Source organism: Notechis scutatus, chromosome 5, assembly GCF_049901735.1.
Source record: "Notechis scutatus isolate UNSWTSFEM ecotype Mainland chromosome 5, rNotScu1.2, whole genome shotgun sequence".
Classification (NCBI taxonomy): Eukaryota; Metazoa; Chordata; class Lepidosauria; order Squamata; family Elapidae; genus Notechis; species Notechis scutatus.
Window position 1 is genome coordinate 79,372,476 of NC_142013.1, and position 17,590 is coordinate 79,390,065.

Genomic DNA, 17,590 nt, shown 5'->3' on the forward strand with positions numbered 1-17,590 from the left:
GACCACAACATGCCATCCCAATGGTGACCTTTATATTCTGGAACACCTTAACACTCTCTCTTTTTTTTTTAAAATGACAGCATCATTGAGAGATTCTACCTTCAGAGTGTTATTTGGGAAAACCTTATTTTCTACACATGTATTTCAATAAACTGCTATTACAGTATATGCTACCAACTGTGAACCATCTGTTAGGATTTTTCAATTTTATTACTGTGACCTAGATAATGTTATATTAAATCAGCTATAACAATAATTATGAAATTTCTTGTATGTCTACTCCTAACCAGAATATTAAAGAATACTTTTTACAAAGGTTTAAAATTGTTATTGCCAACACTGTACAATGTATTCCCTCCATTCATTCTGTCTTTTGTTGGGCAGAAATAAGAGATTAAAGTCAAAAGGGATAAAAGGGGGGTTATCTAGAATGCAAAATACACTGTAGAACATCTTCAGATCAAGATCATTCAGACTTCATCTGCCACTGAAGAAAACTATAACACATACATAAATATACACACACACAAACTCATCATTAATTAATACATTTCTTTAAAAAAAAATCAGATGTGACGTTTTCTCATCTTGTCTAATATATTTAGTCAAAATTTTGACTAAAATAAAAAATAAAAGGCACCCTTCCCTTGTACCCATTTATATATCTCTCACAATTTAATCAAACCTATATTGACAATGATGTTAGTTTGCTGAGTTGCACAAACAGACTTAGTCCCTTCAATAAATTTCTTCCCAAAGTCCATATTTTCCAAAACTTAAAACATAACAACCCAATTTAAGTTGTAAAACTTTCTCTTTGTGCAAAAATATCAGCTCTGTTTGTTTCTCCTTGTGGTATTGTAAATACTCAGTGACATTGAAAATACTGTAGTTCTCACATTGTCCCTTAACTGCCTTTTTGGCAAAAATCCAGTCTGATCAATCTTTGGATGTAATATTTTGTATGCTTTTGTGGTTTTGGTGAGATTATTTTTAAGAGCCCCTGCAGTTCTCAAGGAAAATTCTAGAATAGCCTCTCCCTTTATGCTAATTTCCATACATAAAGTACTTAGATGAAGGGCACCTCATCCCAGGATAATTGTACCAAGCACTTTTAAAAGATGTTAGAAACCAAGTTTCTTGTTTTCAATGTAACTGATTATCATCTTTAATCTCAATCTTACTGTTTCTCTTACTATTTATTATTTTAATGTACCTTTTGTAGATTCCTGTACTTCTCAATTTAAGTCAAGATCCTGAGGTTAACTTACCTGTAAAACCACTCATCTTTGCATTAGCCATAGGTGCCTGTCTTGGAGGTAAGCAGTGATAATAGTTTGAAGAAATGTATATTATCAGTGAGAGCTAAAGCAACACACTAAATTTAAGGTTGTGATTTTTAATTTCTCAATCAGATTAAACACTTTTGTAGTTAACTAAAATGTGATCCATAAATAATCAAATTGCACATTTAAAAATATTAATTTTTAAAAAAAGATAACCTGTTAGCACATGTGATCAGTATTTTTATATCCTCAAAGAAATAGTAATTCTTTAGAAAATGGGGCTGAAATTGACTTCATGCTTGATTTCACAGGTCTGGCCAATGATGGTATTAGTAATAGTATTAATGATAGTATCATTCTACAATTTCCATCGGTATTGGCCACTCTCATCCTGATGTTGTAGATAATATTTTCGATTGTTGCAAGCCATCTCATTAGTTCTGTTTCTGAAGAGTATAATCTGTGTTTCTGAAGACTATAATCTGGAACATTTGCCTCTTGAATGCAGATGGTTCCTTAGGTAGCACATGCTAACCTATGGCTGTCTTCTCCTATTTCAATCTTGTCTGCTTTAGCTTTCTCAGGTGCAACACAGCAGTTATTACAAGCAACTATTATTTCAGTATTCTTAACTAGGTAATTGTCATCGGCATCAGCCCTAATATCTTTTCTGCTTAAAACTGCCTGGGGCCCAATTGACTGGATATTCACAATGTTTTTCTTCCTTGCATTCCTCGCCATAGTGCAGAGTTATTTCTCAGTCATTTTATGATACAACATAAATGAATGTTCTTCTCTACTAGGAGCTGGTAGACTTCATCATTAGCACTGCCCTCATTCAAACACCATACTTTATACAACTGTCATAATTATATGTATTAAGTATTAAAGTGGTTTTGACCATATATTATTAACATCATTGGAACAGTCATCTACAGTGTCTTTTTCAGCACTGTTCAGTTTGCAATCAGGTCTGTCCACATTTGAGGTGATATGGTTATAGTTTTGATTCATTAACCAGAATATAGGTCTTTACCTCTACACCTCATTCTTGAAAAATTGAACTAGTACATTGCGAGACCACTGATTATATGGATCTTGCATGCTGGAACAATATCTGAATAGATATTTAGATTTTTACCCCCCATTCTCATAATTTCACCAATGTGTTTTTAGATCTGTTTTGGGGAAGATGCTTTTTGTGAGAATGAGGAAGATGCTTTTCAAGCTGATTGACCTAGAGATCAGTGACATCTATAACAAACCACAAGGACAAAAATGGTGATGATCCTGATGCTGCAATTGCATATTGCATTATAATATTTAATACAAATATCTAAATTGTGGGACATGCATGATGATGATGATGGTGTCATCATTTGGCCTCCAGGGTCCTCTTGCAGAAGCTCATGACAGTAATTCTTCCATTTTCATATTCAGTATTCATCCATTTTTATTGATCTCTCAAATAGGAACTAATCAGGACTCAATCAGACATCTTTATCCAAGTAAACCAGTCTATGGAATCTAAAATTTCAGAAAATTTCAGAATTTATGTCTCTCTGCTAGTACTTCTTTACTCTGATGCCACAAATTTTGATCTGAACAAAAGAAAAGAATTCCCAGCCTAAGTAGACTAAAACCAACTTGTAGAGAGGCAGAAGTTAGCTCAATAATTGATTGCTTATCAAAGGAAACTGATAATGGTCCTGAAGCTTTGCAGCATCAGGATTCAGCAAAATCATGGCTACGGAACCTAAATTGCAGTTGGTGGGAAGTACAGAGAACTTAAATATTTAAGCATATTGAAGCCTTGATGAAACAATGAGCTTAATAGCCTATCCTTGATATTGATAATCTCTTATGGACCATGGTAGTTAGAGTGCAATATTACAATTCTAATTCTGCTGACTGCCAGCTGTTCAATCTTGACCAGCTCAGGGTTGACTCAGTCTTCCTTTCTTCTGAGGTTGTTAAATGAGGACCCAGATTGTTGTGGGCAATAGGCTAACTCTGTAAACCGCTTAAAGAGTGCTATAAAGCACTGTAAAGCAGTATATAAGTCTAAGTGCTATTGCTGCTGCTATAATGCGAACCGAGACACTTGGAATTGTTTATTTACTTATATTTCATATTTCTAGATCACCCATCTCTCTTCAGGAAGACTTGTGGTTTTTTTATGTTTGTAACCCTGGTACCAAACTTTTTATTGGAACTTGCTATTTTTGCGTGATGCTTGACACCTTGAGAAAAGATTATGGATACGTCTACAGTTTTGATCATAAGTGAATTGATTTATGGTATCTCTTTTAATTTAATTCCAGAGATTTGTTAGGCTGTTTAAAGTGGCCACTTTCCAGAAAGAGACCTATTGGTTGTTGTTGACTCCTTGAGTCTGCTTTACCATGCATAGGGTAACACGCAAATTTGTCAATTTCTTGCAGAAGATAGATTGGCTCTTCCCCCTACCCCCCAAATAATCTTAAATTTTGTATCTAAAAATCAATCATATATAGAGGACTTCTGTAGTGGAATGGAACAGATCCTATTTCTTTCTGATTACTTGGAGATTGCTCCTTCTTCATGCATAATTTCTAAAGAATTAAAGTTTTCTTTTGGGATTTGAGTCTGAAAGATTTTCAGTTGCTTCTTTAAGAATTTATCTAATTGCTATCTTTACATTTTGAGGTAGTTAATATTTCCCCCCTGTTTTCTTGCATCCTGTTGTGAGCAATTTTAGAAAGATACATCAAGATCAAAATGGTGTTTACCAAAAGATAAAAGATGAACAGATGGCAACATTATAGACCAGATATCATGTTATAAATATGTAGGAAGGGTGTTTCAGCAGCTCGGCCTTGGGGCAAAAAATAGCTTGCCACTGATAACACTCTGATAAGTGAAGTAGCTATTTTCAACTTTTTCAGTGTGAATTTAGATATTCTAGTAGATGTCAAAATCTTTGCTGCTAATGTTGGAGCTAATTGCTTTATTCAGGACCAGGTTTTTGATTAAGCTGAAAACAGTGTTTCCAGACTTCCTTCAGGCTGTCTTCTCAATAGCGTTACTATGATTGGAAGCAGCCTAATTAAGTTTGAAGCCAAGGCCTGGATTTTACTGATTAATTTTGGCTTCAATTAAATTTCTTCCTAGTAGGCTTAGAACCTATCACTGTGATTGACAAGTTTTCAGTCTCCTTGGCACCAAAATCTAGAAACCAAGTAGGCCTTATCTGGATTTCTTTTTAAATGTCTTTTTATCTATAGGTTTTTAAAAAGCCAAATGTGTTATTTGATTAACAACTTTAGATTGTGAGCATCAACATGATCTGGCTAAGTGATCAGTACCCCCAGAGAACTTTTGAACCGCTATCTTACACAACCCAACCACTTCAAGGAAACATAAGGTCTTTATTCTGGCTTCCTTATATATTACTTTTGGAAGGTAAAATTAATAATATCCCTATGGGAGATTGGCTCTGTCTTTGTGGTTCAGGAGAAGCTGAAGCTCTGATGCATGTCTTATTGTAGTCTTATTGTCCAATATTTGATTGATTCATGTCATTTCTATTTTGACTCACAGATCAGGTAGCTCTGACATATTTTATATTTCCTTTTTATTATTTCTCTTAACCATTTTTTCTTTCTTTTCAGATTTAAAAAGTACATTTCTGAAAATGGGTTAATGGCAAATTATTCAAGCTCTAAGCTTTATCAAGATTTTTCAATTTTTTTTACCATTTCACTTACTTTGCTATCTTACTTTGGATTGACCAATGACCATAATAAAATGTTGATTTATTAAAAAAGACTTACTAAATTTGTTTCCTCTTTAGTCCCCTCTGTCTTGGATCTAGTATGGTCCTAGTCTTAAAATGTCAATTTCCATTTTCCATTTTAGTGTTCTGAAAGACTGCCTTTCTAATCTCTGATTTGTCATTAGACATGCAGTAAATCTAATCATTTATGCTGGAAAGTTCCAATGTTGAAAATTGCATGGGGATAGGAAAATTCTGTACTGAGTTATTTTATCTCAATTTCGTTTATGGCAGAAATTAGTTCTCTCTGCATTTGCAGACCCCAAAACATTCCTTGATATGCTTAATATCTGATAAGGAGTATTGATTCTGCAATTTTGGGGAAGGGTCTACCCTTTATCTCATTCTCAAAATCCCAAAAAGGCATTCTAATTTTATTACTTTGTGAAAAGATAAAGAATGATAAAGATAGAATAAAAAGAAATTGCTTTCTGAGACACTTCTTAAAAGGAACAAACATCAAGACTATCAAAAGTAAAAACAGGATTTATAAGGCTTGCTTATTTGACCAAGATTATAATATATACAATGCTTTTTCCTCACCCAGAATCTTTAAATGGGTTTTTCTTGATTGGGACTGAATAGCAATAGCACTTACTTATATACTGCTTCACAGTGCTTTACAGCCCTCTCTAAGTGGTTTACAGAGTCATCTTGTTGCCCCCAACAATCTGGGTCCTCATTTTACCAACCTCAGAAGGATGGAAGGCTGATTCAACCTTAAGTCGGTGAGAATCGAACTGCCAGCAATTAGCCTGCAGTACAGCATTCTAACCACTACACCACCACGGCTCTTACTGTTGTTGAATGTTGAGGCTTTAAAGATTTGTTTATAGATAAGATATGGTAAGAAGCTGTTTTTTTTTCAGTTAAATCAACAGATTTAAATAATTTCAATAAACATATTTTATTTATTTTAAAGTAAATTGAAAAGTCATAAACTATGGTATTAAAACTGAAGGAAAATGTTAAATTTGTGAAGGACTTTCTGAAAAGATACGATAAGATGATAAGAAATTAATATATGGGACATTATATGATGGGGTTAAATTTCTATACAGTGCATTCAGAAAGTATTCAGATCCCTTTCACTTTATCAATTTTTTTTTGTGCAGCAGCCTGATTCTACAGTTGTTGAAATTCATTTTTTCATTAATCTACACTCAGTACCCCATAATGATAAAGTGAAAACAGAATTAGTTTTGCTGATTAAGACTCAATAATAAGGCTTTATTATTTATAGATAAAAGATGGGGTATGGTATGAAGACATTTTAGGTTGAAATGTTAGAGAAGGTGATATGTTATTGAAATTAAAAATAGAAGGAACAAATTATATATATATAATTTTGTTTGTGTGTGTGTATGTATGATAGATATACACACACATATACATACACACACACACATATATACATCAGTACATATTCTTTTCCCATATTTCTATTCTGTTCTTCCTTTCCCCTCATTTCTATTTTCTTCTTGTACTTTTAATGTTTTTTTTCTTTTCTTTTTGTATTTTACCTAGTTTGCATTAGTTTTTATCTTTTATTTTTAAACTTTAATAAAAATTATTATTAAGAAGGGACTTTGTAATTAAATTTAATCCCTCTGAAAATGTGTTCTGTTAGATAGATTATAACTCAGTGTTTAACTGGTGAGATTTCAGTTTGAAATATAAATCTTTCATCAAATGTTACTAGTGAAGCAAGCAATTCCACAAAGAGTTTATCTGAAATTTATAAAAACAACATTGAATTTATAACTGTAATTTCTTTAATGTATCTTTATGCTGTTCTACAAATAGTGACTATGCAGAAGCTGTAACAGTGACAATTTGGTAGACTAAACCTAACTAAGGAAGGGATTTACAGAGAGATATTAAAGAATTCAAAATTATTGCCATATTACTTAGCCACCCCAATGGATTTCCTGTAAGAAACTTTCCTGTTTTGGCCTCAATAAAAATCAGCACTGTGTTGCATTTTCGAATGATGTTCAATTTCAGCAAAGAATAGTTGCCATTTGTTAACATACCTTGACCAAAAAATGAAATCAGAAGGATCAAGTGTCTCCACATAGACAAAAGATGAAGGCGACATTGTTTGTGTTATGATAAATCTGCAGAACTGGTGCAAATTACTCCAACCGTGGGAAATCTCTCACAAAGTGAATTTGTCCATCTTGTGTATTCAGCTTAATAAGGGGTACTTGGGATTTCTTCCCTCTGAGTCTATGGGAGGAACTGGTTTTCTTGGTCATTATTCCAACCTTTTGGAATAATCTCTTCTGATGTTCAGACTGCCCCTACTTCGCTATTCTTCAGAAAGCTTTGCAAACTTGACTGTATACTATTTCAGAGGGAATTTGCATTTACTTGACTGTTTACATCTTCCTTGGGGGCAGAAGGTTATGATTATTATTATTTAAATAACTCACTAAGTTTGTATTGAATTGTTTTCAACTATTATCATTGTTAGCACAAGTTATTTGGAATATTATATACCATTCCATTCCAAATGACTTGTGTTAACAATGATAACAGCTGAACTGTTGAACTGTTATCATTGTTAACACAAGTCATTTGGAATAGAATGGTATACAAGTGAATACTTCTCTCCAGTTCCCTGGACAAACATTGTTTGGACTGGTAATTCAGTTTTAAGGCATTATATTTGATGGGGACTAGTTAATTTAGGGTTAAAGATACACACTTGTGTATAAAATCCTATTCTTCTCCGTCAAACTGTTCCCATTGTATTTATTGTCTCTAGTCATTAAATTGTGTTATGCTTTATTTTGATTGGTATTTTTTTTTACTAGTACCTAAATAGATATAATAGTATTAATAAACTCTCAAGAAATGTGTAGTACTTTAAGTATTAAAGAAATCAGAGAAAGCCATCATGAACTCAGCATTATAACTAGGATTTGATACCCTGGTAAACATGAATGTAGCAAATTAGTGTTATGCTTTTTGTGTGTGGTTATGTGCTACGTGTGTACATAGAATCATGTAGACATTGATAATCTTATTGCCTAATTAAGTCACCTGTGACCAGGCACACCTGCCTTGTAGTAATATATACAAGGCAGGTGTATACATTAGGAAGAGCAGGCAAGATGAGGAAGAGAGATCTGCAGAATGTGTGAATTTGTGGAAACCACTGAAACATCTGGAAGGAACAGGAACCAGTCAGGCAAGATTGATCAAAGTTCTGGAATTCTAAAATGCTCAGGAATAATGGTTTTCCTCTCTTTCACTCCTCCTCTCTAGTCTAAAAACAAACTTAAAAGTGAAATTAGCTCTCTAACCAAGTGAGCAAGTTGTGATAAGGAATGCCTCTTTGAATAAGGGAAGTAGGCTTTCATGAAGCTGCATGTAAAAGTATATGATTATATGGCTTGTTAAACTAAGGCCACTGCATAGAAATCAGTGTAAACTATTTACTGGAAAAACACTGTAACAAGAAATCTCACTGGTTTGGAGAGGAACAGTGTCTGTGTCTGGAAAGTTCTGGTTCTTTTCCCCATGGTCTGACAAATGTGAAGCCAAGTATAAGAAATAGTATATAAGGGTGTTTTCCAGCCTTTGATTGGTTAATACAGCAAAATCCGCAACTGTAGCCCCATTCCCAGTCAAGTAAAATCCATTTGATCAGTTAGTGGCTTTAGAAAATGATCTCAGAGAAATAAAATTAGAGAATAATTTCAAACACTGGAAAAAACATCCAAAGATTTCAAAATTGAGTGTGTGAATGGGATTGAAGCCTGCACAGATTACAAAGAGGTGAGGGGGTTTTAAAAGATGTAATAGGGTTTAATCTAGGATTTAAGGATGATCCAAAAGAAGTATCATTTCTTTCTGTTCAGGTATAGTTATGCTGAGTGTGAAAATTGGGATGAAATTAACATTTGAAGAACATAGTCTTTTGCTTCATTTTTTAAGTCACAGTCATAGCTCTCTGACAGCTTCAGCATTATAATATAAAGACCTATTCACACATGTACACAAAATCCATGTTGACATTCTGAACTGTACAGGCTTTAGTTGTGCAAAACACCTAATGTTTTTCTACTTCAGTGAGTCTCAATTTCTTAAGTAAACAATGGAGAGAATGCTCTAAGGTGTCTTTTTTCCAGTTTATAGAGGAAGAACACTCAAATTCTGCTCAGTGACAACAGGATGTGAAAAACCAAACCAAATTGGATGTACAGTAATTGATTTTCAGTTACTGTTGGGACTAATCCCATTCTGAAACTGTCACAGACTTATCACAGTTATAGTTCGCCATGGATAATCCATTGCTTATCTCTGTGTTCACACACTGTTTCTCCATTTTAGAAAACATTGCCACAGCTTACCTTTCTAGGCTTTTGCTGTATTTCATGCCACAATTCCTAAGTTTCCAGGGTTGTCTACAGGGAGGGGATCTAAAAGTCAAAGTGATGGCCATAACAATGAAGCCCACCCTTTTTGCATACATCACAACAGACACATCTGTGAATTTATTATATTCTCTGTTCTTGTCAAAATCATGGCCTGCCCCTTAATTCAGATTACATTTTTCTCAGTTTACTGCAATCTATTATTAAAAAGATGAAACAACATTTAGATACAGCTCATCAGAAGTTTAGAGATTGAAAACTATTATTTTTCATTAATTTAGAAATTATCTTTCACTAATATATTGCATATACATACATTTTTAAAAAATTCTTTAGAAATTCTATGATTTTTACATGTATGCATTTTTCTCAAGAGAAGGTCCTTAACCTAAGAAGGGAAGGAAATTATAGAGTTAAACATTGCAACCTGTTAAATTTTCAGCATTCTTCCATTTTGTGGCAGAAGGATAAATTCCTGATTTCCATTCATATGTGTACCCATATGTGTGTGTTTGTAGGTTTAAAAGTCTCATTGTATAAGATACAATGGGTATCTTATGTTTTAAAGATACTTATTGTGCTACTGTTACATAACTTTCTAGGGAAATAAAGGACTCCCCTCTGTTTCCATTGTTCCACCTGTCAATAGTGATGCCTTTTTCCGATGCTTTTCATTTTATCTTAATGTTACTTTCCTGAATTTGAAAGAAATAATCAGCAAATTGCTTTGAATGCCTCATCTTAACAACACAGTGCCATCGTTTTTTCTTTCTCTCACTGTCTCTTGTCTCATTCACAATAGGAGCACAAAGACAGGCTGCATTTGAAAAGGTGCAACTGTTTATAGGCAGGGAAGTTATTGTTCTGTCAATTTCTTTTCAGGTGGATGTGAAATGATGACTCTCCTTTCCTCACTTACATTTAGTCTAGAAGTAGCAAGACCCCCAAATATCTGCTCGATTGTTTTACTTGTTATTTATTGAATTGCAGGTAATGGGACATTGATTGGAGCCTCTGCAAATGTTGTTTGTGCAGGTATTGCAGAACAGCATGGCTATGGCTTTTCTTTCATGGAATTTTTCAGGTAAGTTTTAGACCTGACACTCCTCTGGTTTTGAATTTTTGTATTTTAGAGATCATTCACTAATTTAAAAAAAAAATCAAAATGATGGAGAAATCTACATAATTGACAGCATAACAAACAGAGTTAATGAAATGGGTCTCCATTTCAATAACAAAAAAAATGCATTTTGTTGATTATTTCTTAACAAGTTTGTATATAGAAACATAGAAAACTGTCAGCAGAAAAATACCTAATGGTTCATTAAGTATGCCCTTTGAGTTTATGTGTATTTTATGTGGTGAGGAGCTGGCTGGTTTAGCCTTGGACTGAAGACATCTGTCTGAGTATCCGATTCCAGCTGGACAAACACATTGAGCAAAACTCCATAGCTTTCCAACCCCTGGGTATCTTCCTGTTTAATCACTTCCTAAGGCTAGAATTGGAGGCAAGGCTAAGCATCTGTCTTCCCTGCCAACCCAAAGTCTCTGTTCTGTTTGTCACATGCTTGTTGGGGAAGAATGACCTGTTTGATTCATTCTACAAATATAACATTAAATAGAAAGAACATAGAGGGCCTACAGTCTGAAGCAGAGCTGAAGCCACCTGAACACATTATTTGTCCCTTCTTCCTGTCTTAATTTTCCCCATCACCAGGACTTTTGTATATTCTTTTTCCCCTTATCTCATTTTTGCCCCAACTGATTTGATGCTACAAAAATAATCATAAACACCCGCCCTGTTCTGAAATTCCTGGTTTTGATTTTTTTGTTTCCTGGGAGGCTCTCTTAATCATCTCATTTCTCATCAACAAAATATATTAAGCAGAATACCTGGTCTACATTGATTTAGTGATGTGAGCTAGAGTAAAGTCATCACTTGGTTGATCCAAAAAAAAAAAAAAGCAGAGTCTGAACTTGTGGAAAAATACTGGGAAGAGAAAGAAACAAGAGCTAGCCTGCCTCATCCTTGCATTGCTTGGTGTAGATCTTTTCTTGCTGTCTGAGTGTGACTGGAGATGAGAATTGCTGCAAACAATAACTCAATACATCCAGATACTATCATTTGCCAGCAAGCTGGAACATTGCAGTGGTGGCAGGATAGGATTTTGGCAATAAGTCAGCACATTTTATGCTACTATAGTTTACAGACAATTTGAGGGTGGGTAGGAAACATTACCAATCTGAATCCAACCAAGTTTTTAAAAGTGTTGTTATTCTTTTTTAAAAAATAATATTGTTTTATAGTAGAAAATAAAGTACAAAACTGTAAAACAAGCAAATAAAATAAAACAAAAGCATAACCCTACCTCCCCCAAAAAACCTGTACAAAAATATTCTTGCACATATATACAATGAGAAGATAAATTTGACCAATCCTAACTCACCCTGTTCTCTTCACAATGTTAATTAACTTTCATTGAGGTGTAAGTGATACTGCTTAGCAAAATTTAATACATAATGTCATTTTCTATATGCTTAATAAGTATGCTCATAATTACAATGAGTTATTGTCTTAACAGCACATACCACAAGGAACAGATTTCAAAGTGATATAAAAATTGATTAACTACATAAAGTAGAGGATTTTTTTTTTAATGAAGGGCAATTTTCATTCAACCACAGATAGATTGTACTATACTGAATTTGGCCTAATGTTCAAGAAACACCATGAGTTATAAGCACAATGTTCAGATTATATTCTTAGTGATTGATGACTGAAATAATAATATTTCATTTATTTGTTCAGATTCAAAAATAATGAGTGAAAGTTGTTATAAAGTTGTTTTAAATGTTGATCTAATGCACTGTTATAGCATATTTTCAGCACGACTAAAAAATCCTCATGTGGGAAACCAGTACCTAGAAATATTTGATGTCATTTTATGTAAAGACTATTGAAAACTACTAATCATTATGAAAATATTGTTGTGGTTAACAATAGATACTTTCCACTCAATCTCTTGTTGCTATAACAAAGAGATTTTTTTTAAAAGTCAAAATATTTACTTATCAGGTTTAATGTATTATGTAGCATAACAGAATAACAGGGTTGGAAGTGACCTTGGAGGTCTTCTACTCCTACTCTCTGCTCATCCTATACCATTTCAGACAAGTGGTTATCCAATCTCTTCTTAAAAACTTCCAGTGATGGAGCACCCACAACTTCTGAAGGCAAGCCATTCCACTGATTAATTGTTCTGTCAGCAAATTTCTCTTTATTTTTAGGTTGGTTCTATCCTTGATTACTTTCCATTCAATGCTTCTTGTTCTTCTTTCAGGTATTCTGGAGAATAGCTTGACTCCCTCTTCTTTGTGACTTCCTCCCTTAGATATTGGAACACTGTTATCGTGTCACAATCACACTCATCCTTCTTTTCATTGAACTAGATATACCCAATTCCTGCAGCTGTTCTTCATATGTATTCTAATCATCTTTGTTGCTCTTTTCTGCACTCTTTCTAGAGTTTCAACATCTTTTTTTATATCATGATGACCAGAACTGGATGCAATATTCCAAGTATGGTCTTACTGAGGCATTATAAAGTGGCACTAACATCACATGATCTTGATTCTGTCCTTCTGTTAATGCAGCCTAGGACTTCATTGGTTTTTTGGCAGCTGTTGCTGGCTCATATTTAAGTGACTAGGACTCCAAGATCCCTCTCACAATTACTATTATTCAGCCAGGTACATCCTATTCACCACCTATTCCATACCTGTGCATCAATCATCTATCAATCACCTGCCTGTCTGCCTGTCTATCATTTATCTTTATGCAGATATTCATTTTTTGCAAGTTGTACTTTAGTGTATAGTGTACTCAATCACTATTTCAGTATTTCATTCTTTAATTACTTGTTAAGTAAATAAAAAATAATCCTTGAATAACTTCCCCACCACCTGCCCTCCAAAGAAGAATAAATACTCTGCATAAACTTGTGCCAGACTATAATAACAAAGGGTTGAATGTAATGTGATGTAAAGAAACTCTAGAGGCAGACTTGTTCTCTTCCTTTACATGTTCTCAAAATCCTTTAGTCCTTCACATGTCCTTAAAATCTTCCCCAAAACCAATTTTGAAGAAAAACAAGAAAGAATTGTAAAAAAAACAACAGATGTAACCTCCATCATAGAAAAAATCACCTCTATTCACAAAAACTCACCACTTTATTCATCCTGATTAGATTATTGTGAACTGAATTACTGCTGTATGCTGTCTTTTTCTTGAATTAAAGGTATAGCCTTTTTCCTCTAAACTGAACATTTTCGTCTAAAATGACATTTTATTTTAGACTAGGGAGTATGCTGAAGATAACTTGGTTATTCTGCACTGAATTGCAACATTGTAATGTTTATTCCTTATTTTGTAGGAGAAAATATAATTGACATAATGACATTTTGCATTTAATTAGTGCTGCAATTACTATGTTATTTTTAATTTTTTGATAGAAACATATAGACTGAACATGATATTTTTGTGATATTTAGAATTGCCTTGAGAGTAATTTATATCTATTCATGTAATAGTGGATACTATTCTATCGAGTAGGAAGTCTTATATCTAAAACGGGATTTATAAAGTCCTAGAGGCTTGACACTCTGACAAATCAGCCCAAAAGCACCAAGCTACTATTACAACCATATGGCATCAGTGTAACACATAAATCAGCTAAAGCGCTCCAAAACATCCTAAGTAAACAAAAAGACCTAGCAGCCCCAGGTGAAAAAAGAGGAATCATCTACAACAAAGACCAACAATCAAGAAGTAAACAATACCCAAATCAACGAACTACCATTGCAGGCAAATAAGCTAACAGTATACAGCAGTCTAATCATGCAGCCACCAAGACCACTCCCACTAACATTGACAGAGCAAGCCACTAGTATATAAAATGAGTGCAACTCTCACTCCCTTCTAATACTGATGATGTTTCCTAGAAACATCTGTAAGAAAGAGATCACCAAGGACCCCATAAATCAGTCATTAGCAGGCTCATTGATGTAAGTTTTTTTTAAAAGTATCTAAGGTGAAGGAAAAGGGCAAATAACGTTCCCCAACCTTTTGGGCACCAGGGATTGGTTGAAGGTGAAGGAAAAGGGCAAACCAGTGTCCCCCAACCTTTTGGGCACCAGGGATTGGTTCCATGGAGAGAGGCTTTTCCACAGATTGGAGGGGCATGGTTTTGCATGGTGCCTGCATACTGCAGATAGGGCTTCACTTGTTTGTGTGGCCCAGTTTCTGGCATGTCATGGCCTGGTGCCAGGGGTGGGATTCTACCTGTTTGGACTGGTAGAATGGTTCTATAGACCAGTTGTTAGGATTCTGCGTAGTTCAGAGAACTGGCAAATCGTGTCACTGGCTGGCCCCTGCCCTCCCCTCCCTGCCCAGTCACATCTTATCTTGCATGCGCCCATCCAACTTGCCTCCATTGTACCTTCGCCTAAATTTTGTTAAGTTGCTATTTTTCCTCCCTCCCGATGATCAGCTGTTCCGACTATCAGCTGTGCTGCACAATTTTGATTAGCCTGAAAACAGGAAATCGTGGGATTTCTTGCTTTCTAACTTATCTAAATCACCGTTGTACTGCTTTGCCTTTGCCCAGGAGGCTTCTCTGAGGCCCAGTCAGGGGTGGTATTCGGGGGGTTGGGGGGGAGAGAAGTAGCTTGAGAGCAGAATTGAACCTTCCTTAGGACTGAAGCTTCTATTTTTCAGTGCAGACTCAGGCAGCAGATTGCAGAAAGGTAGATCTGTAAGTGAATCTGTGATTCTGCAAGCAACTTAATCTGCCTGCCTGCTTTGCCTGGTTTTGGGTAGAAGTTGCTCTTTTTTAAAATAAAACATTCAATATTTATACAAATATTTACAATATTTACATACAAGCCATGCCCAGCCAGTCATGTGACCACCAAGCCACGCATAGTCAGCAACCCAAGCTCACCCAATCACATGACCACCAAGCCACACCTACAAATTTTAATCTCACCCTGCCTAGTGCCATCCATGGACTGGGAGTTGGGAACCCCTGCCCTAAACAATACTTTGCCATTACACACCTATTAACTGATATTCAGAGAAATGAAACAGTCAAGGAAGAAATAATAATCTACTCAAAGAGCAATCAAAAAAGAAAAAGAAAAAAAAACAATCACAGTTGGCAGGACAAATCTACCTCATATATACAGCCAGCAAATTACACTTCCTCATATACTGACAATCCTATATAGACTGCTAGTGAAACATCTGCAAGAAGAAAAGCAAGATCATGGTATATTATGAACCAGTAGGTATTTTGAGAAGGAATCAGAAACTAATCATTCATAGCATTTATCAGAAGCAGCATAGTATCCTAGATAGAATATTTTAATTATTATTTATTTATATTCCATCTTTATTATGTTTACAAATAACTGAACACTTCTTCCTTCTCCTATTTCCCCCACAGTAACAGAGATAGGTTAGGGTTAGGGTGAGACAGACACCCTAAGACTAGTCACCCAGCTGGTTTTCATGGCTAAGGTGGGATTTGAACCCATGGCCTCCTGTTTTCTAGCTTAGTGCCTTAACCTCTAGACCAAGCTGGTTTTATTGCTGGTCATTGGGATTTTCTCTTCACCAAGCTCTGGATGCTGAAGATGTGGAGTATGGAGAGAGAGTTTTGCAAGGATGACCAAGGATTGTCAAAATTGGACAACGATACTCTTATTGCATTGGCAATAATCAGTAAAGAAAGAAGATGCACCTGATACCATAACTCAGCCAGCTGCTAACTGTGGGATTTGAGCACCATTGATCAAGTGAGCTTGCTTGCATCTTCACACCCTTCAAACTAGTACTAAAATTCTACCCTGTCAAGTAGGAAGCCTTATCTAAAATGGAGTATTTACAACTGGTTTTCAAATATCCTGCACAGGATCATGCATGCCTTCCAATGTGTACAATTAAAATTAGTAGCAGAAAAGCATGGCAGAACCATCCATGTTTTTGTTCCTATTTAATTTGAGAGTACTCTTCCTGTGGCTACTCCTCAATAGACTCTAGTCAATTTCTAGTTGATTGGCCATTTGATATTCAAAGGTCAAAAGGTCCAAAAATGATGTCATATCTTTGTGATGCAAGTTTCATAATTTTCATTTGCGTTATGCATTTAAGAAAGGATGATATTTGCTTTCCAAGGGCACAACCCTGCTTTCATTATATGACTCCCTTGCAGCCAGATGGCTCTATTTGTTTTGGTCAATTATAATTCAGATACATGCTGCACTGTATGATCACATTGAGAAGGTGACTCAAATTAACAAAAAGCCTCAGACCTAAATCACAAAACAGACTGATCTTAGTTTCACAATTAAAAAGAAAGTAGTACTTTTTATATCAAGAAACAGCAATCAAACTTTTTTTTTTCTGAACCTATAAGCCACCACACAAAATTTGGCTACCTTTATGTAACTCAATCTGTCCATCCATTCAGATTTAAACTGGCAAGCAAAAATATTGTAACGTCTTGATAACATTGGTAGGACTTTAGAAATGAGGCAGATGACAGAGTTTAGGATGACATGCTATTTAAATTCAACCTCTGCACAAAGGCAAGGAGAAATTCTAATCCAAATAGATTCTTCTTTTTCTCACTACTGCAGGCAAGAGATTACATTATGCTAACTTGGAGGACCTAAACTTGGAAACTTGGGAATGGTTAATACACCGGTTTCAGAAAATAATAAGTTCTATTCAAATTCAAGTTAAGCCACCATTTATCAAACCTGAAAGGAGGTTCCGTAAATAATGCTATTCCCCAACTATTCAGTATATGCATGACTGGATGTTGGCTATTCAGGAAGAAGCATTGCTTTTGTATTAAGGACATTCCTATGAGAAGACAAGAAAAGAAAAAATGGATTTCCTGCACATTACTTGCTATCTAGTTAATAGAGGTTCCTATAGGTTGGCCATGTGGCATATTAACTTGATTTTAAGCCTTATGTAGAAGCTGGGCAACTCCTCCCTGCCCCCCCCCCCAACATAAGAGAGAAATCCT

At 35.0% G+C, this 17,590-nt stretch overlaps 1 protein-coding gene across 3 annotated transcripts in view; it reads left to right on the plus strand.

Annotated features, from left to right (window-relative positions):
- OCA2 (OCA2 melanosomal transmembrane protein) overlaps window positions 1-17,590 on the plus strand; it is a 193,017-nt gene that overhangs the window by 150,472 nt on the left and 24,955 nt on the right. For all 3 annotated transcript variants that reach the window (XM_087967115.1, XM_087967114.1, XM_087967116.1), the window contains 2 exons: window positions 1,226-1,319; window positions 10,482-10,575. In XM_087967115.1, coding sequence (XP_087823241.1) covers window positions 1,226-1,319; window positions 10,482-10,575 — 188 coding nt within the window. The remainder of the gene's footprint in view (window positions 1-1,225; window positions 1,320-10,481; window positions 10,576-17,590) is intronic.